The following is a 21,081-nucleotide window of genomic DNA, read 5'->3' as shown; positions in this document are numbered from 1 at the left end:
TCAAATGTCTTTGTTAAAGCTCCTGAAACTACAGCCATCTGAAATATTCTTATTTAGCTCAGAGCTGAACATCCTAAAGATTCTCAGTGTGGTCAGCATCTGTGGTCCAGTCTGTGTCTCATGGTTACTGATCCTACTACTGCCCGTCACCGCTCCCAGGGTATGGGCTGCCAAAGGTAGGTCTCCAGAGATTTCTGTCCTGGGCCATTCTTTCCAGCTGTAGCCCATCTTTTTTGCCGGCCCTCGAGGCCTGGAGTTCAACACCTGTGGCGTAAAGCATACCCTACCCAGCACCATCTTGTCTACTGAGAGTTGACAGGTTCCTTTCCATAGTTTGATGTTACTGATTGGGTCGGGCCAGCGAACATGGAGAAACCTGAGACAGCTGTTGAGGAATGTCTGGATTTCTCTTTTTGAGGTTTTATTTGTCTTTCAGGTTTCAGCCCCGTAGAGCAGTACTGCCTTTATAGTTGGAGTTGAACAGTTGGATCTTGGTAGTCAGGGTCAGCTCTCTCCAGGGGACTTCCACTAAGGATGATTGTGATGTAAAAGGCTGGATCAGGAAGCTGATCCAGCCTTTTACAATTTAAGCCTGATAAATCTCAACATTGTCATCTTGGAATATGCCCAATGCTGTCAGGAAAGAAAGAAAAAAGGTCAATCCCAAATATTCAGGCAGCGGAAGCTAGACCTCTAGTCTAATGGGAGGCTGTTATCTGCACTCTCCAGTAAAAAGAAACATGTTGGCATTTATTTTGCCGGACAGTGCATATTCAGTTCCAAAGTATATCTCTTTAACTGTAATAAAAGGTTTTCAAAATGATCATATCCAAAACTCAATTTGGCAGAAAGGAAGTAAAAGCAACAAACAAGCAGCAGAGAAATACAAAATAGAACCACAAGCAAAAAGACGGGTCCATAAAAATTCATCCAACTGCAGTTAACTAGCCTGCGCAACAGTACTCGCCAGGTTGTCCATAAAGCACCAACAATAGAGAGATCGGGGTGTTTGAAGGGTGAGAATGAAAATACTGAGGACAGTAAAAGTTTTATGAAGGCAGATACAGTCGGCTTGCATCCTGAATTAGCTTCATATTATCTGTAAGAGTACTTTTGTGTAAAGGCACGATCTTTGCAGGGTAGCTGGAGCGAACTGTTGAACCTGCAGGTCAGAGCCACCTCACTCAACCTCACTGATGTCCATTGTGCTTAGAATGTATCTGAATATACAGCCTTTGAGAGCTTCCTCATCACACATAATGCACTTTTGAATGTGTTTCTTAAAATGCTTCACTGTATAAGAGTTTATCTGAATGATAACGGTCGTTTGCCAGTAAACCATTCAAAGTCCATTCAAAAGTTATCAGTCAGCGTGCATAAAGATAAGACAAGAGGAAAAGGACATCATTGGTGAACCCGACTCAACTGTCAGCTGGACGTGCTTTGTTCACTTTATCAAGCCGAGCAGCACCTCTGAGGATGAAATATGAGTGCAAAAACCTGCAGTCCCAATTTGGCCACTTGAATGTCTGTTTTTTTTTTTTTATGTATTCAATACTCACAGACTTACTGGTTAAAATATCCAAATGAAACCACTTACAGCCTGGTATTTGCCACTGGATGTTACTTCGTTCCTATGATTTGTAATACCATGTGCCACATCATCAACACACCCATCTAGTTTTTCTAACTAGATGGGTGTGGTTCTTAAGAGCTTTAAACAGAAAAGGTACCTGGACTTAAGTATGTTTCACCTCTCATAAAAGAGGCGTCTTCAGTTCTAAGAACAAAAGGTGGAGAGTCCCAGGTAGCAGCTTTACCAGAGAAGCTCATGAGAATTTTCTCCAAGAATGACCCACCAATGCCCTTCAAATCCAGCCATATCTTTAGAAATAAACACTATATCCCGAGAAAAAAAACTCCCAAATACAAGCTAAATAAGACAGTGTATGCTGTGCAGTGCAGTGAGGAGTACTTGGATTGCTACACAGGAGAGACCAGACAGCCACCCCACAAACACATGGCTCATCATAGAAGCTCAGCTGTACACCTGCACTTAAAGCATAAAGGTCATCTATGTCCTCCTTTACTGTGAACGACCATTATTGAACAGAGGTGGTGTTTCAAGACACCAACTGTCAGCCGCCTACAATGCAGTCTTTGAGAACCCTTCCCACGCACTTCAAACCCGATTCAGACTTAGCCTCAGGTGACCTCAAAGGTCACATTATATAGTAGGGCAAGGTTCACAGTGGTTTCACACTTAACCCCCCAGTGATGGTAATCACCAATGCCTTTTTCCACACCTTGATTCATGTGATGACACACATGATCAACAGCAGGTCAACAACCACCTCCAAAGGGGATAACCCCCACTAAGGGTTAAATACCTGAGACTCTCCACCTTTTGTTTTTAGAATTGAAGAAGCCTCTTGGATGAGAGGTGAAATGTCTTCACACACTTAAAGAAGTCCGTTTGCCTTCTTTTTTCAAGCCTTTAAGATTACAATGAACTGGAGAACCTACACAGCCATGCATACCGAGTGGTTACTTGCAAAATACATAAACTGCTGTCCAAAGTTTTGCCAACTTATTTTTTTTATAGTGAGTTGGAAATTGTAAAATCCTTTTAAACACAGACATCTATACTGATCATCTCTGCACAGCGACGGGCAGCAGTCCCACAGAAGAAAAGCTGAGGGAGCGATTGCTTACAAGCAGCACTGCCAGATGTCCGAAAAAGGCTAACGCCACCACAACCTATGCTGCCACTACGGTGACTTGAGAAATGGGCACCTGTGCAGCTCCCTTGACGGCAGCTTTCTGCTACCTGCAGACCAGTAAAGCCATCTTTTTCTCTAGTCTGTGAGGGGAAAAAACAACACATGCACTAACCCCACATGACGTTACATTACCTGCTCTGGATTTTGGATGAGTGTATGTGTCACACCTTTTGGGAAGATTCACCAGATTCCACACCACTACAGTTTAAAAACCTCGGTGATGCGTCACACAGCAAATCAGCGTGTAACAGTCTTCCAACTAGTTAATGTCACCTTCACTCGGAGCAGGTGGTGCTGCTTCTTATTTTCTGACTCATAAACCACATCCAACTGGTCGGTGCTGAGTGGGAGTTTTGTGAACCTTTGCAGCACTTTTATTGCTTATCAGGGTTTTATGGTCCAGCATCTGCGTGGTGCATTAAACGCTCACTTTCAAGTAGAGGTTACAGCTGTGTCCAGAGCAGCGCTTGGGTCTGTGACAATATACTGACTAACACAGGGAGGCCAAATCTACTGCTGAAACCCTCCTTACCGTCACAGACATTTGAGGGACAGTGGAAGTTTAATATCATCATTTTTTTTCACTGAAACACTTTCACAAGGGATCATCACACCCGTGTTGCCACACCAAGTAGCTCTGCACGTTTAGTTTAACAGATTTCTTTTTTATGCCAGATGCTCTTCCTGATGTAAATCCAGAGGATTTTCTGTCTCCTCCCAGGTAAATGTGTAAGCCACATGGTTGATTTGTGATTTTATTCATTGTTAGTCACCAGTGAGTGGAAAGTACCATGAAGTACAATGGAGAAAGCATCCAGCTTGATCTTTGCCAAAGCTTAGCTCACCATAGAAATGGCTGATACTGAGTCACTAATTTCTTTCATTAGCTCATTGAAAGCTAACGAAACAGAAAGCTGCTGGTGGATGATGCTGGGCCTCACGGGTGGGGAAAAGAGGCACTGATACGTGTTGGGACTGAGCAGGTTAAATATGTAATTTGACTAAGTTTAATGAAAGGGATTTTTATAGGGCAAATTAAAAAAAAAAAAAAAGGACAAAAATGTTATTGTGATGACATTTACTTCGCTAAAATTTAACATTAATTCTTTTGGCATTATTAGCTTTTTTCTGCATATGAAGATGGGCATGCAAAACGCATCTGAGAACCACTGGCATATGAAGAGATCACACAACATAGCATCAGTCTTCACTGCCGGAACAGGACTCTTTAAAATATGACTATATCCTGCAAACGTGCAGTTTGGATCGTAGCTCTAGACCCTGCTGAACTTGGAGGTCCTGGACAAACCATGTCTGACATGCATCGACCGGAGAGGTCAAAGTTCAGCTGTGCTGGTAATGAAGGAAGTGTCATTTGTCAGCCCACAGCTGTTCACCATTTCTCTGACCTGATCCTGCATGAACTGGACGATTATTAACCCTACGAAGGCTCATTCATCTATGATGATAACCCAGGCCTAATCTGAACCATATGCTATCAGAAAATGTTAATTATTTTTTTGGGTTGTGAATCAGGACACAAAGCAACAGGCCAAGGAGGGCTAAACAGTTTGGCTTGTTTTCCAAAACCACTGTAGTGAGAACTATGTAAACATGGCATTAATGACTAACATCTGTAGCCTATTCCTATCTAAAATATATTCTCCTGTAAAACAAACACTAATAATGAATAAATATTTAAATCAGAAACTGTATCAAGTTCCTTATATTTATGAGTTTTTCTGTTTTTTCTTTATTATATATAATATATTTATCATATGTTGTGTTATATATGCATAGATCATAGATAAAACATAGCTAAAGTATATTTCACTGTCAAATAAAAATGGATATATAGTAAGATTCTCTGGGGGGAAATGCCTTGTTGATGTCAGAGGTCAGAGGAGAATGGCCAGACTGGTTTGAGTTGATAGGAAGGCAACTGTAACTCAAATAACCACTTGTTACAATCACACTGTGCAGATGAACATCAGTGAAGCAGCAGCAGAAGACCACACTGGGTGCTTCTCCTGTTAGCCAGGAACAAGATTCAAGGTTTCAGCTGCAATATTCACAGGATAGGTTCAGAATCTGGTATAAACAACATGAAAGCACAGATCCATCCTGCCTTCAGTGGTTAAGGCTCATGGTGTAATGGTGTGATGGATGTCTTCTGGGCACACAACTGAGCTTAATTTAAACACCACAGCCGACCTGAGCATTACTGCTGCCAGTGCATCCACCCTTTTATGACCACACTGTATCGATCTTCTGATGGCTGCTTCCAGTTAGGTAATACACCATGTCACAAAGCTTAAATCATCTCAAGTGGCTTCTTGAACGTGAAAGTGAGTTCACTAAAATTGCCTCCACTGTAACCAGATCTCCATCCAATAAGCACCTTTCATATGTGTTGTCTATTAAAAGGGGAGCAAGACGTCACTAGCGAGGTATAGCTAACGAAGTAGTAGGTAACTGCATGTCTTCCTGAGAAACCAGCATGTACGGTAAAGTGAAACTGATGCTTGTTTGGTAAATACTTGGCTGAAACTCAAATTGAAAGTGAAATCCACAAAGCTCACATTTAATGCTGCCATTTGCAACAATGATGTTCAAGTTTGACTTTAAAAAAAGTTTTCATTCAAGTAAAATTTCAGTACAGTTCTTATTTTGATCATTTCCAAACCAACCTTTAACCCCCCCGCAATGGTTCACTCCAAGAGTACAAGAGTAAAGACACTTTAATAGTTTGCACCTCTGACACTTGAGTGTGTCACTAGTGTAGCACAAAGTTCCTATGGCAACGACTGACATCACTTTGTACTGTCTCTAATTAATCCAGCTTGTCTCCGTGAAAGATCTCTGACACGTTCAAAAGCACTGATCTCACATGTCTTCATATATACACAGCCAAAAACACAAATATACACACATATATGCACATCCACTGATTCTGCTTACCTGCATTTATACATCCTCCTTTGCTTATTTTCACTGTTTCACTCTAACATGCATTGCATGAATGTTGCCTGTTTTCCTGCAGCTCAAATTTGACAGAGGGCTGGTTTATGTTAGAATGATTTCCCCGAGCAAAAATAGACCTGCAGATCAATAAACATTGGCTACAGATTTTTGTCTTTGATGTTTGTGCACTTGTGTGTGTGTGTGTGTGTGTGTGTGTGTGCACTGCTATCCTGGATTAGAGTTTTGGCACAGATTTCAAAGGTCTTATCAGATGAAGGTTAGAATTCTGCTTGGTTGATGAATGGCCACTCCGTATGCATTCAGCTGGGCATGTTCATGTTCCTGTCAGTGTTAATGGAAGGACTGTTAAAGCTTTGTGTGACAAATGCATTTCTGCCATACTGTAAGTTAGTACATAATGCATCCATGTCAGCCACCTCTAATATCCACCGCTGAACTGGAACAGGCAGGGCGGTTACACAAGCTGGAAGCTGTGCAAATGCATTTCTGACTATGTCAATAATACTAATCAAAGGTCTGAGTAACAGAGGAAGTCAAACCGTACCCAGCTGAAAAAATTCACTAGATCTGTTCAGCTGTTGCACACTCCATTGTGTTCACTGTGAACATAACGTAAAATCATTTTAGAACATTTTCTCCTTTACGAACGTCATTGCACCCTTTGTGTGGGAATCCAAATTGTGGTCAGGTGCATCCTGTTTACTTTAACTGTCCTTGAGCTCTGCTGGAGTCCACCTGTGGCAAACTGGCAAACTGATTAGCCATAGTTTAGAAAGGCACACACCTGTGTATATAAAGCTTCTACAATTCACACTGCACAGCAAGACAATAGCAGCCATTATGACTGGAAACTGCATTGAGGTGCTGGTTCTAAATCCATTTATAAAGGTTTGAGTGGTTATTAGGAGAAACACCCAAGTAACGGAATGACCAGGGCTCTTCTTAGAGTCAGCCAGACTAAGTAGGATGTCTGAGTAAATATTTAATTGGTCTGGTATGTGACCAAGAATTCAGCATTTATTGCAAGAAGACTTCAGATGTTTTCTGTAGAGATCGGAGAACCTGCAGGAAGTTTGACCGCCACCAGACGCGAGCAGTTCTGAGTAAAAGACACATAACAGTCTGTTTCATGTGTCTCAAATCACATGTAAAGGATGTCTGAAAATAAAAACTCAGCAAACATGTAGAATCGTGTTTGTGGGACACAGGCACTGCTGTTGGATGGTTTTCTTTGCAGCTGGGGTCAGAAAGCCCGACAGGAAGGATGAGGAAAAGGATTCTGGCTAAATGCATGTAGGTCTTGCAAGATACCATCGCCAGAGTGCATCGGCTTTGGGAGAGTGGGAGTCGCCTTTCATGACAACAGTCACCCAGTGTTCAAAAGGTCATCCATCCCCCCATCTATTCTCTGTACTGCTCCCAATCGATGATGAGGACTAGCCCCAAACATATAATAAAATGCTGGGAATACAAGGAAGTCTTAAGCCAAGGGGAGGAAGGTCAGCCATTCTGGGGATGACTGAACTGCTGTGCTATTTCCTTTTCTCTGGACAGTTATACTGGTTTTTCTGGATTACAGTGGGAGTATCTGTGAAGCTCAGCAAAGACTCTCTCTGGTCCTGGGTGGGTCAGAAACCACACACACACACACAAACACTAAGTTATGTATGCACATTCATGGAAGAGTACCTCCTTCTAATAAATGAATGATCAACATATATATTTTTACTGACATGGATTTATTGTCATCACAATCCTCTTGCTCTTACCAGACAAACTGGGGAGGTTGTAGATTTCTTTGACTCGTCATCACAGAGGTCACTTCGGCATCCCTTAAGCTGACATCTGTATTACACCCAAAAGAAAAGTGGTTTCGAAACAAGTCTCAGACTGTAACTAGTGGAGCAGAATTAAACCGTTTAAAACATCTTTGGCAAGATCTGAACTTGTCAGTTTGTACACGTTTGTTATCCACTTTGACAGAGCTGTCACAGAGAATAAAATAAACTATCTTAAGCCAGGTGTGCAAAGATTGTAGCCTAGAAGCTCCAATTATTGCCAAAGGACAAGTAAAAAGTATAAAGAACTGAACACTACTTATATGAATGATTTTTAGTCAGTAATACATTCACTAACCACTCTGAAACATGTGGTTTAGTGTGGCTTGACACAGAAAAGGGTGCCTGAATACTTTCCAAATCACTGTCTCACTTTCAGCTCGGGCTGTGATGCAAATATTGCAGTTATTACTGGCATTAGAGGTTGCAAACATTTGTCAGAGTATCAAGATCATATCATAGGTAAACAGACCCTGAAGATCAGAATTAGTAATAAATGTCAGGGGAGAAAAAGATAGAAACAGTTCCTACCTTGACTCCAATATCTCTAGTCACTGGCAAAAGCATACAAACAACAGCTGCACAGTTTCCTGCACACTGAGCACACGTACTGCAGGCTCATGTCCTGCTGCAGGCACGGGCGTGTTGTTCTCATACATATACAGCCCCGACACACCTGCCACAACAGAGCACAGCTGTCAGCGCATCAGCCTTTACCCTATACGTGACCTCGCGGAGCTCACACACAAGCCTAATTATGCACATATACGATGCAACGCACTAACCGCCTGATTGTGTGGCGACACCTGAGCACACATTCACTTATAAAACAGGATTCAACTCGTCTGCACAGAGCCCGCACACAAGGCAACGCAAACCAAGAACAAGCATACCATAGAGGCTTTTCGTCCAGCCCCGTGTTTGTGCCTGTAGTTAGGACAGGGCAACACAATGCACGAGAGAACGATTCAACAAAATTTCCAATTCTTTTATGAGACCTAACAAAAAAAGAAAACAGCACATGCAAACCCCGCTCTATAGAATGGATCGTTGATTTAATAGGGCTCTATAAATAAAAATGATCATATGGATAAAATGCTCCTTTGGAACATCTGCTGTATGTTTTATTAATAACACACACACACAGAGCGAGAAGGGACAGTGAACAAGGGGAATGCTAATTGGCTTACACACATACGCACATTGTCAGATTGCCACACTGTAACTAAACCTCAGCTCCTCTCACTCCTCTCCCTCGTGCATTTGCTGCTAAAGGGAGGCTGAGTTATCATGGAAGTGAAACAGATTTCAAAGAAGACAACAAAAAAACAACTAAAAAAACTAAAAGCAGACTGGACCATATAGGAGGGAGCAAGGTTTTATAACCTATAAATAAGTGATGTGCCTTACCATTGCTACTCCCCCCTCGACCCTGACTTTGCTGCCCCCACCACCCCAAGCTCGCTCCTGCTATCTCGCTAAATGGGGGAGGGGAACAATGAAAGGAGTATGAGTGACAGATAAGTAGATCCTCATTAAAACTCTGCGCTTATATCATCCTCCGCTCTAACCCTCCTCTCCTCCTCTGCATCGAGCTCTGGAAAATGATAGAGGAAGGGAGAGAGGAGAGGGAAGGTGCTGCTCATTGGTTATTCCTGTTCTCTGACCTAACTTGACAACCAGCTCCAATAACAAGACAAAGAGGGATGACACAGAGATTTTTGCCAGAGACCAGGATGCTGACAAGGAAGTGAACTGTCCTAAATTGGCAGATAATGGGCCTGCTGTGGGCCGCTCTGTAACCTCCTCCGCCTTTCAGTGTCTTTTTTTTCCTCTCTCTGTTTTACAAGCCTTGCTGGTCAGCAGCAGGGTCGGATGTACCACCACCACCACCACCACCTTCTCTTTATTTTTTGTTTTCATGTGTAACTCAGTGAGTCACCCTGGAAAAGCTCTTTACCCAAACAAATCGCACAATTTGCTTCTTAGGACAAATAGACCTCAAACTATAATCAGACACGGCGTTTAAAATAACCAGCGCGTCACCTGGTTTAAAGTACACACTAGCATACCCAGCGGATTACTTTTGAAAACCAGTGCTCAAAATACAATAAAAGGTCATGTAATATGCTTTTTTATTTATTCAAAAGATTTTGGTTTATTCATAATCTTCTATAAAAAAAAACTAATGAAAAACCTGAATCTGGAAAAAAACAAAACATTTGCAGTCCAGTGTTTTTTTTTTGTTTTTTTCTAAAGCCACATGGACTTTGGAGTGCATGGAGAGGCTCCCTGCATGCTTTCAGCTGCAAACAGGAATTAATCAAGAGTTAGGAAATTGCAAGTACAATACAAGTGTGTTAACAGTCTCTTTAGGCACTGGAGTCTCTGGAGTCCCATGCCAGGACCCCTGAAGAATATGTCATTTCTTAAGTTTGAATGGATTTAAGACTACATTATTCACATTAGCACTTCCAGTCGAACTGAAACAGATAATAAATAATGCTTTCAAATTAGATCATTAGTACTGTCACTGTGATTCGGGGAGTAAACAGAGCTACACAAGTTAACAGGGCACGTTCTCCCCAAATGGTTTCAAATAGATGTCAAGAGTGATTGTCATAAAGGTGTGTGGAATCTGGGGTCGCGTCTCTGAATCAAAATGGAAAGGAGAAAAAAAAAGCAAACATGGAACTTCTTGATGCCAAACGTGATCTAATAAAACAGAACGGATGCTGATTTGGGTTTATTATTTGGTCCCGTAATGCTTGGTTGAAGACTGGCCGTACAGCCCATAGAATTCAGCATGTCTGGCTGTCTGCGATGTTTCCATCAGTCCCCTCATGGGAAAATGCTGCAGTGGCTGACTTGCAGGTAGAGGGGCATGTGGGGCAAACTCCTGAGAGGTCACAGAGGGGAAGGTGTCCGACGCTGGGTACGGAGGCCGGGCGCAAGCAGCAGGGGCCCTGGAGCAGCAAGTACACATCAGTACTTTCCTCCCTTCGTACACGGCTTGTTGTGAGGCACCAACACTTGAGAAGTGGGAGGATGGGAATATGGTTCCTGAGTGGTGGCTAGAGCTGGACCCTAGACCCACCATGTGATGGGCTGAAGTATCTAGGAGCCGACTATGACCAGGGCCAGTGTGAGGATTCTGTGAGAGGACTTCAGAGGCATAGACAGATGATGCCCGGTGACCTTGGTTGGCCAGGAAGGGTTTTTTGCTGCTGTAGAGCAAAGGTGGAGGATTCTGGGAGTTTTCTGGGTTAGCCTCCAGGAACGCCATGCTGTATTTCCTCTTCTGTATTCCTGAACTAGTCCCCAACTGGGAGCTAGCAGAGCTGCTGTGAGACTGCATAATCTCCAGAAGAGGCGACTCATTGAACGGTTCTGAGAATGACAAGTAGAGGTAGGACAGAGAGATGAGTGCTAATTCTAATGATAATACATCTCTGAAAAACTCATCTATAGTTATTTTTCTGTAATTTAATCCTACCCTCCAGCATTTTTCGCAAGTTCTTCTCTTTTGTTGACAGGTCGGACAGCAAATGATGAGAGTTGAGCTGGCCCACTCTGACTGGAGGGATAATGCTATTCAGATGTGAGTTTGACCTGTAAAAAGAAACACAACAGTAAAATCATTAGTATCGAATTGTTAGAGACACTCTGCACCTTGAGATTTAAAAAATATAAATATTCTTTTTTAAAGTTGGCTGTGATTAAATTTGGACAAGATGATAGTGCTGCGAAGTTATCAACACTACCTTAGCTAGCTTGGTTATTTCCATTGGTAGCTCACTGCATGATTAAATAGGATGCAAAGTTTGACTGTAATCATTGCACCAGTTTAATCATTATTAAAACTGATACAGCTACAAAATTGGCTAAACAAACAAACCTGTTTTCACAACAGACTGTATAAGTTCTGGTGCCAAAGGTTGGGCATTTTAAAACCCAGTTTGAAGTGGCTATTGTAAGAACTTTTTGGAAATATTTCCCTTGTTGAGTCTGAAAACCAGTGACTTTCAAGTCTAAATGCTCCATCAGTTCCCAAAAGCAAACAAGCACTGACTCACCCCTAACGATAACATGTTGAAATGCTTAAGTTAAAAATAGTCCAACTTCTTTCAACAATAAAATGACTAGTGTGACTTTTCTCCCAGTAATAAGGTCTAGCGGAGTTAGAAGCTAATCTGCCTCAACACAAGATTTGTGAATCGACATGTTGAGCACAGACCTTAGAAAGTTCGTCAACTTCAACTGACTAACCACTGGTGATGTGAAGTCAAGATAAAACAATTTTCTACTTTGAGGGGAGGTCACTACCAATTACTGCACAGAATGGTGGTTATTGACATGTGAGAGCTCAGTAAATACATCGGCCGGTTAGCTATGCAACCGGAACCTGGCATGTCTGCTAGCAATCAACCATCAGCTTTAAGTGCTAATCACTTCCTGTGTAGATGCAGCTTTAGATGTGAACTAGCTGACACCTACAAATGAGATAACATGTTTTTACTGAAGTACGAAAAAAAAAGTACAGCCATGCTATACCTCTTGACATAATACAAACTGCAAACTTAATAACGGATGTTTGAATGTTTAGTCGTAACCACTTGTAGCAGATGGCTGCCCCTCCCTTAGCCTGGTTCTGCCTAAAGTTTCTTCCTGTTAAAAGGAAGTTTTTCCTTCTTACTGTTGCAAAGTGCTTACTAATAGGGGGTTCCTTCATTGTTGAATACTTTCTTGAGACAACTGTTGTTGTGATTTACATAAATAAACCTATACATGAATAAACCATCAATTGACCTGCTACCTGTAGCTAGCCATGAGGTAGCTAGCTACAGCGCTATGGTTAGGCTAATATTAGCATATTAGGAAGATGTAAGATGAGGCCTAAATTGTTGTGATTAAGAGTATATACTGAAAGTCCCCGACAGCCAAAGATAAATGTCACCATATGGCAGAAAGAAGACTATCGGGAAAAACTTTGCAGCCAAGTGAACGTCTGAGGTGAACCCATCCACCTCAGACTGAACATCCACACCAAAATCATGCTGTCCAGGGGACTGTAGATCCATTGGCTGTAGTGTGCAGGGTCAAAGTTTAACTTGCTAAAAACACTATGCATAGTGCTAAAAAAAGTTGTTGAGGCCAGGAGTGACAAATGAATAGTTAAAATCACTGCAGTATGTTAGAAAACTGTGAGGCTCACCCAGTCCCACCATTAAACAGGCAAATAACATGTGGCAAGGAGACAAGCCCTCCTGCTTGTGATCAGGTTTTTGAAGTAATTCATCACAGAGGATTTTCCATTTATACATCATAGGGGAAACACATGGGTTTATCTGTTCTACTGCTGTTTTCTCTGACCTTTGCTTATATTTCGCTTGCTTGACCTCTGTTGGAGGTTTTTTTTTTGCCTGCTTTTATTACCAGTACACCCACTAAAGCTACATTTAGCTAATTCCACTGAAAACAACGCAACAGTTGAATGTTGTACAAGGACATATTTGATAGTTTGGCTGTTTTTCTCACAATGAATAAAGATGATGATCAGTGCACTAAAAAGCTTGCATGAAAACATCACTGGGTTAGTCCAAAGAAATGAATATCTTAGAATAACTTCTTACCTGTCCATGAGGAGCTGATAAGGTTTTGTATTCTGAAATGAAAAAACAAAAGTTTCACGGGTCATTCCCACACACCTTCAAATGTCTCACTAACAGTTATTATAAGATGCATCAGTGTTTACTGCACATGCTTTCATATCACAACATCATTTTATGTCCCTCAAAAGTATCACTGCCTGATGCAGATGCAAGAACTGTGAAAAGGGGTCATAGAGATAAAGGTTCATGTTCGATAAATAGAAAAAACAATTTGCAGATTTGTTGTACCTTCATGAAATTCAAACTGCCTGCTTTTTGGAAGAATGTTTGCACTGAGCTCAGGAGTTTTTCTGCTTCGTGGCGCCTCTCATTGAGCTGCAGCACCTGCTGGGAGTTCTTCCTCACGTACGAGTTGTAGGTGCTCTCCAGCATCTGCATGGTTTCAGCCTGGTTTGCTTCTAGCAGCGCATGCATCCGCTGATACTGGGCTCTTGCACGCTCCTTCAGTTCAGACACTGCATCCTGTGGTCACAGGATACACAAGTATGCACATTTACACGCAGAAAAGCATTTTTAAATGACTAAAAGTACTGATGTTAACAAACAGATACTACAATTTTTATTTATTTTTATTTTCTTGTTCAATATAAAAGTGGGAAAGTCATTTGTTAAATCCATTTTCACTTTGCTGCACCTGCCAGTCATAGTTAAAGTTACATTTACCTTTGATTTCCCAAGAGTGAGAAACGGTAGAGTAATTTCATTACAGCAGACAAAATTATAGCACAAACCCCCATGCTGATAACATTCACATAACATTCGGAATTGAAAATGCACCTTCATCAGTGTCTTGTCTGACTCCAGCTTGTTGAGGTGCTCATCGATGTTCTGAACACGACCTTCCAGTCTGTCTTGCTGCCTCATTAGCATGGCCTGTGGAGGAATGACAGATAGGATGGATTAGATAGGCGAACCACAACAAGATGCCCTGAAAATTAAAAACAATGATACCCATACATTTAGAAACTCTGAAAAACTTGGGCCTCTGCTGTGACCTCAGCATACCTAGCTGCTTTTCACGAGGCATCGAGACAACTTTCTCCGCAGTCAGCTTCCAGCGACATGAACATGCATTTAGGCATTCGGAGAGCAAAGGCAAACATAGCTGCACAAATCATTCTCTGACTGCTCCAAAGTTTGACGCTGACCCTGCTGTGTCAAATGAGCTCCATTGTTGGGACAAGCTTACTTCCTCTGTGGGTACACAAGAGCCAAGAGCCAGTTAAAAAAAAATCCACTGAACATAATCCTTCCCCATTTACTGCAGAGGCTGGGAATCAATCTGCTGTCACAGACTGACAACTAACTAGAGACAGGGGAGGGCAGGTAGACTTTTTAATGAACTGTTTCTGCATTGGAAAGGCAGCATGCCCAAATAAGAGAAAACCTGCTGTCATGGCAACAAAGTCTTGTGTATGTAGTCATATGTGAAATCTCATGTGTATGTAGGGAGCGGGGGTGCCTCACTACCCCCCCCCCCCCCTGCACTTTCTCATTTTGCCACATGCATTGCTCCCATTGTTTGCATTGGCCTGTGTGTCAGTGACAGATTGTCATGTCTGTGTGCACAGCGCCGAGGTCTCCTCCCTCCCTCCCAATGAGCATGCACCCGAGAAAGGGGACGAGAGGAAAGGCGATGCTTGCACATGCCAAGAACGGATAGAAAGAGAGTGAGAAAGACATACAAAAAGAGAGCGAAACCAAAAGAAAAAGGAGAAAAAAAGTTTCACCCAAAAGAGAGAGAGATAGGGAGAATGAGGACATTCCTGTGGTCTCGAGTGAGTGAGTCTCAGGGTAGTCACATTGTGGTATCACAGCAACAGGCCTCTTCAGCTGCTTGCAACACTCACGTTGTGCTGTCTAATGGACATCCACAGGCTGGCCACTATAGTTTACCACAGTGAACACTTTCAACAGTGTATATAGTTTCAACAAAATAACAAAGAAAGACTCTAAATGGCATAAAATAGTAGCCAAATGTACCATAATAACTCACTTATGCTTGTTATCAGAACAGTTCTTTTGAGTGAAGAAGACTACTGATTTGTCCACCTAGGAAACAGCAGGAATACGTTTATCTCCCCTAACACTCAAAGGAAGCAGAGTGGATTATATGACATGTATTTTGGGCAGCTGAGAGTAAATGCACTGACATGGGAAAGACCCAAAAGTGGTATTTCTACTGCTTCAGCATATTTTAAGGCTGGCCACAAAAACTGACAAAATTTCTATCCAGGCACTCATTTTGGGACAGCGTAGTAGTCTGGTGGTTAGCACTATTGCCTCAAACCAAGAGGGTCCTGGATTTGAACCTGGGGCAGGGCCCTTGTGTGTGGAGTTTACATGCTCTTCCTGCGCTTGTGCAGCTTTTCTCTGGGAGCTTTAGCTCTGCACCCGAAGTTAACGCCGCCTATACTGGCCCAGGACACTCTTCCAAAACATGCTAACTCTCGAGACTTCATTCTTGGTTAAATAAAGGTTTAAAAATATTACTAGCCACCAATTTTGCTCTGTTTTTAGTGTACTCCAACCCCTATTTGTCTTCTAACTGCTCGTTACTGTTAGCTAGTCTCTACATTTGTAAACTTTAATGTGACTGAGATACTCTGCTATTTGATGCTGAGCAGGCAGTGGACAGCTGGTTTCTCAAAGCTGTCTACAGCTGTCTCCTACAGCTGGAAAAGTAGTGGATGGGAGTGACCCAAATAAGTAAAACCGCATCAATTAACTGAAAGATGCTCAAAAGCTCAGCTGAACTGAGGGAACTGCCACTGACACTTGAGCTTCGGAGTCATTTCTATCAGCGACATCTCTAACATTACACAGTTTCTGATCCACGGTAGCTATAAAACTATCGATGAGGGAAGCTGTAAGTGCTGAGAAGGAAAAACACTGCATTTCGTTCGTGAATTAACTGCTGCATCACCCTGCAGTGCTGACTATGTTTTTAAAAAATTGGTCCCACAAGTGAAATCAAGAATACATCTTTATGAGTACAGCTTAATGGGCTGTTATACTGACACCTATAGAGTGTGTATGCATGTGTATGTGGAGAAATAAAGTGAACTGTTGAAGTAAGCCCTATATCATACAGCCATGCGGGTGAATGTAATTAACAGCTGAACTTGCAGAGGTTTTCATATCATTCATGGAAAGAACAACAATAAGCTCAGCAAGGGCTGCAGCAAGCTCCCGTACCACACACCTCGAAGACTATTCTTCTTAATTCTCCCAATTAAAGTAAAGAGGCACATTTCTATTAAGGACTTTACAGTTTAAGCATTATTTATGCCTCGTGTTGGTTCATGTTCCAAATGACTTGTCAGAGTCGTTATCTAAAGCTTTTGGTGGTTTCACCATAACATATCAAGTTCTGCTTTGTGCACCAACAATGAGATCACATATAGAAACCACGAGCACACTGTGATGTGTTCAGTTAGTGGATTTTACATGTTCACTAATGAAATGTTGTTTTGAGAGTTTTCCTCAGATGCAGCTAGCACTGAGCGCGAACACTTCTCGTGTAATTGGCAGCGCTTTACGTTGAAAATCAGCAGCGTAGTCTTTAATCCTGTTTCGCACAGTTGTAACACATCCTACACCTGTACTCCATCTCAACACCACATCTTGCTTACACAAGAGGCAGTTTAGTTAAACACTCCTCTTCAAACAACCTGATAGTAACCGTAACAGCTGACACTACCCTGCAAACTGGTGGACTTGTGTCAGTTGGCTGCCTGTGTTTCTTCTTTCCTTCACTTTTTCATGTCCTGCCTCCTCAGTGCCTTTGAACTTAAGACGGTGCAATGGTATTATTCATCACTTTGGTAACACGGCGCACACGAGCTCAGTGTGAATGCTGCATTGACAAAACAGGAAAGAGCACTTTGTTGGGTTATTAGTATCGTAAATGGTGCGTGAGCTGCTTTATGTGAGCTGGCTTCACATTATAGCAGCAGCTTTTCTGTGTCTTGATGCTTCTGCTCAGCAACTCTGTCTTCCTCTTTTTGTCGTGTTTCCTCCAATTCCTTTTTTTTGTCTTGTGTGTTTGAAATAGCACAGAGGGGCTGGGGCAGTGTAGCAGCATGAAAGCCTACCTTTATCAAGCTTAAGCCCGCCAATGATCACTTTCCCCACTGTCCTATTTAGGCATCCAGACACCCACAGGTTGCCAGGAAGCTCATGTTTAAATGAGGAGCCTCAGGCTCAATGAACAGAGAGCCTCTTTCACAATCAACTGACAACTATTCCCTACTTCTGATGTCAGTGGCCTGCCCTCAGCATTCTGGGTATCTGACTCACTCCAGCCCAGATACACGAAGCTTCAAACAGCAGAGCTTCCATGAGCGACGGTTTCCTGCTGAGGTGCCTGAGAAAGCCAAGGTGAGGTTGTGTGGGAGGACTCCTCCTCCGCTTGTCCCAGGGAGAACATTACTATTATATTACGCTTCTTTTCTCATCTCGAAATTACCAGCATGTCTGCAAAAGGTTAATGTAAAAGTCTCCTTTGAGAGCCAAAGATAACTAAAAGATACAAACATTGCTACGTCGGTTTTGTGTCTTTGTTTATCCCAAAAGCAACAAGAGTGCTGCCCGGGGAATTTAAGACCAAAATAGACCACAGCTCTGCGAAGGAGAACGACCTCTCAGCAAATAATGACGAGAAGACACTGTGGTCTCGTATTACTTTAACAAATGACCCAGCACACAAGGAGCCCAACATTTTTTGCTATTAACACTTTTTTTTCTCAATAAATCACTGTGTATTATATGCCTGAAGGTCCAGGGATGGACAGTGTGACTCCACAGTGCAATATGCTCTGTGAAAATACAGTTGTGAAAGAACAGAAAGATGGCTGGGTGTGTGCACATGAGTGTGTACAGAGAGCAGCTGTGGAAAGGGCTGAACAGACATCTTTTGTCCCAATAATAGCTCTGAACCAGGGTCAACTGATTTAGAGCTTACCCTGGAAAGAAATATGTGTAACTTTCCCCAAGTGGAATAATGCCTTCACTAAATAGTATCAAAAAGACGATGAGAGGGCAAACTGTAAAACAAATCTGCTTCTGATTGCTTCCATAGATAGGGAGGAGAAGGGAAGGAATGTGTTTAAGGTGTGGGTGGCTGTTTTTACACCTTGCTACTTGCGTTAGTCTTGAGAAAAGCAAAGAAACAGAAATAAAGTGAGGAAAAACCCACAAGCGGTGGCAGCCATGGCATGCTGGCCCTCGTTTCTTTACGCATCCTGAGGTCAAGGCTGCCAAGACACGCTCATTATTTAATTGTTGCCAATTCGTAACCAGATTAGGATCTATTTTGCTCTTACTCTCAATTCATTTCCACCTCTTCCTCCCTGCTAAATGTCCCTAAAATAGCATTCCAACCCTGGAACCCTGAAACTGATCAGCTAACATAAACAAACTACACGCGTTTCCGCCCCTCACCGCACATAGGTCATCGTTTCCGGTGGATGCAGATTGCATCACAGCACTTATCCGAAGGGCACAGCGCTGCTAATGGGAAGGCGTGGCGGTAAAGAGTGGGTGGTATGATCAAGGTTAAAAGCAGCGTGTGTGTGTGTGTGAAGTATGCCTATATGTGTTTGATCTGTGTTTGTGTGCTATCCATGTACCCAGAGGGGTGGCTTTCACCTGTCCAGTCCTTTTACATCAGATTAAAGAGGAGGGAAAGAGAGAAGGCCTTTATAGACTAGCGAACTGAAAGAATTACCCATGGATTGTGTGCACCAAATGAAATCTTTTCATTGCCCTGTAGGAGAGTGTGTGTGTATGTGTGTGTGTGCGCATTTGTACCTGCATTTGTATGCGTTGCGTATCAACATCGCAGACTGTGTGTCTTTGGTTAGTGCAGTGAGAGATGCAGCAGAACGGACACAGAGCCACCTGCTCTTCCTCACAGTGGAGCAGCCTGTACTCCTCGTGACTGGGACAGGTCCAAGCGCTCAGCTCCTCAGCATCGACTAACAGGTGTCCCGGCGCCGCACACGGCTGCTGTAAGTGCGTCTGGATATGAGTTTGGCAGCAGGGCTCCTTACAACGCAGACAGACTTTCCGCACGGGCAGCGGGGGGCCTCGTCTGCAGAGGACACAGTGCAGCACAGGGGGGGCTTTCTCAGTGTTCAAAGCATTGAAGCGCTTCACTATGTTGGCGAGCTTGAAGTTCTTCTCCAGTGTGGGCTTCTGGTCGTAGTCATGGTTGCACTCTGGACAGCGGACCGCGGCGGTGTCTTTGGCCCAAGCCTCAGAGATGCAACCCTTGCAGAAGTTGTGCTTGCACGGCAGCTGGATGGGCTCGTCGAAAACATTCAGGCAAATGGGACACAGAAGTTCCTCTTCGAAGCAGTTTTTCCAGCTTGCATCCATGACCTCGGCTGAATCCAAACTGATGAAAAAAACAAAACAAAGGAAAGGCTTAAGAACTGGTTTAAATGAACCACTGCTTTTTAAAAAAATGAGCCTATTACAGTTTAATTTTTACTGCACTTATATTCAACTAAAATGGCACAGATTGGAAACAGGCCAAACCAACACACAGGGCACTGAGTTACAGGCTTATTAGGAGTGCATTACAGTGGCACAGCAATTAACAAATGAAGCTTAAAGTAAGTAGTAACAACCTGCTCTTCAGAGCAAAAGAGTGCCATTACACTGAAACCCAACACCAAATATATATAAATATATATAAATTACATTTCTTCATATTTCAGTGTAATGTTTGGCTTCGCTGGGGAACAGGACGACACAAGCTGTGGCGTTTTGAGAGCGAGTGGGAACTTGACACTGAACAACAAATGTGACTCTTGTCAAATAAACTGTTACACTGACATTTTATTACGCGATGGCACTCCTCGGCTTTTCTTACAGCAACCCACAGAAACATAACAGATGTATTCTTAAAAGAAAAAGCATAACGTTACCAACTATTTCTCTTCCATGTCGTCGGCAGACTCCGGTGCACCTATAATACCGTGGAGCTTGTCATCCAGTCCGCGGTGAGATCCTCGCTCCTCTTGCTTCAGATTACAGCCTTCTGTCGGTCGCAGCGCTCAAAGCCGGGATTTTATAAGAGTCCCCCGCTGGTTTTCTCGTCTGGTTTCGCTTTCCCGTCAACTCTTCTGAGTAATATTTTATGGTAAGTACAGGCAGGATAGTCACTCGTCGGAAGAGAGTGCAGTGCTTCCACACCGACCGACTGCCGACCTCCAATAACGTGACCCGTCACGGAGTTGATACACAGGCGGGGAGGAGCCGGTAGGAGGAAGGCGAATGAACGGCCACAGCAAACTCTACCGGACAGACTGTAAAAGACCAGGAGGCGTTTGTGTGGCTCTTCATGCTTTGAAGCAGAAGAAGAGTCCCTGGCTGGGACAAAGCAGAGCCCGACACCCCCAGCCCCAGGGGCCCGTGACAGGGTTGGTGCATGTGGGGAGGAAAAGAGTGGAAAATATGGGAAGGTAATGTGGAGTAGATTTCAAATTAGTCACTCTTTTTAGGTAAAAAAAAAAAAAAAATCAATTTTAGTCTTTTTTTTTTTTTTACATAGCGTTGTGAAATGTACAGTGATGAGTGTTAAAACTATGCAGTGACGCAGACATCCTGTAAAAATGTAATATGAAGTGAGCGTGGGGGCCAGAGGCAGCCCTAGGTTGACTAATAAGATTAGATTTCTTAAGAAGAGTTTGCACAAATATTAACAATCTATTTAAAAGTATATATTAATAACATCAGACTGTAAAGCTTATTTGGAAGTAAGAATCCCAGCCCGACTATCCATCCATCCAT

General features: G+C 42.8%; 1 protein-coding gene across 3 annotated transcripts; it reads right to left on the bottom strand.

Moving 5' to 3' along the window:
* Positions 1–5,506: 5,506 nt before the first annotated feature.
* trim8a (tripartite motif containing 8a) lies at positions 5,507–20,709 on the bottom strand. 3 transcript variants are annotated; one of them, XR_005691522.1, is made up of 8 exons: positions 20,217–20,709; positions 19,093–19,681; positions 14,056–14,151; positions 13,507–13,740; positions 13,240–13,271; positions 11,103–11,218; positions 7,538–10,996; positions 5,507–7,387 (listed from the first exon to the last, which is right to left on the bottom strand). XR_005691522.1 is itself a non-coding variant. In XM_040001537.1 (7 exons), the coding sequence occupies exons 2-7, from the start codon at positions 19,660–19,662 to the stop codon at positions 10,356–10,358; spliced, it is 1,689 nt and encodes a 562-aa protein (XP_039857471.1). In that variant the 5' UTR covers positions 19,663–19,681; positions 20,217–20,709; the 3' UTR covers positions 7,489–10,355. The 3 variants fall into 3 exon arrangements, 1 of the variants encoding a protein (XP_039857471.1); XR_005691523.1 differs by lacking the exon at positions 5,507–7,387 and having other exon boundaries at positions 7,489–7,613; positions 8,138–10,996; XM_040001537.1 differs by lacking the exon at positions 5,507–7,387 and having other exon boundaries at positions 7,489–10,996.
* Between the last annotated feature and the right edge of the window lie 372 nt (positions 20,710–21,081).

Source organism: Simochromis diagramma, unplaced genomic scaffold, assembly GCF_900408965.1.
Source record: "Simochromis diagramma unplaced genomic scaffold, fSimDia1.1 OVJJ01000421.1, whole genome shotgun sequence".
In the NCBI taxonomy this organism is placed as follows: domain Eukaryota; kingdom Metazoa; phylum Chordata; class Actinopteri; order Cichliformes; family Cichlidae; genus Simochromis; species Simochromis diagramma.
This window is presented reverse-complemented; position numbering and strand designations above follow the sequence as displayed.

Coding starts and splice junctions, on each gene's coding strand:
- trim8a (XM_040001537.1), bottom strand. CDS start 19,662: ATGGATGCAAGCTGGAAAAACTGCTTCGAAGAGGAACTTCTGTGTCCC. Junction 14,152..19,092: donor CGCAACGCATACAAATGCAG/GTACAAATGCGC, acceptor ATTCCTCCACAG/GCCATGCTAATGAGGCAGCA. Junction 10,997..11,102: donor CTTGCGAAAAATGCTGGAGG/GTAGGATTAAAT, acceptor TGTCATTCTCAG/AACCGTTCAATGAGTCGCCT.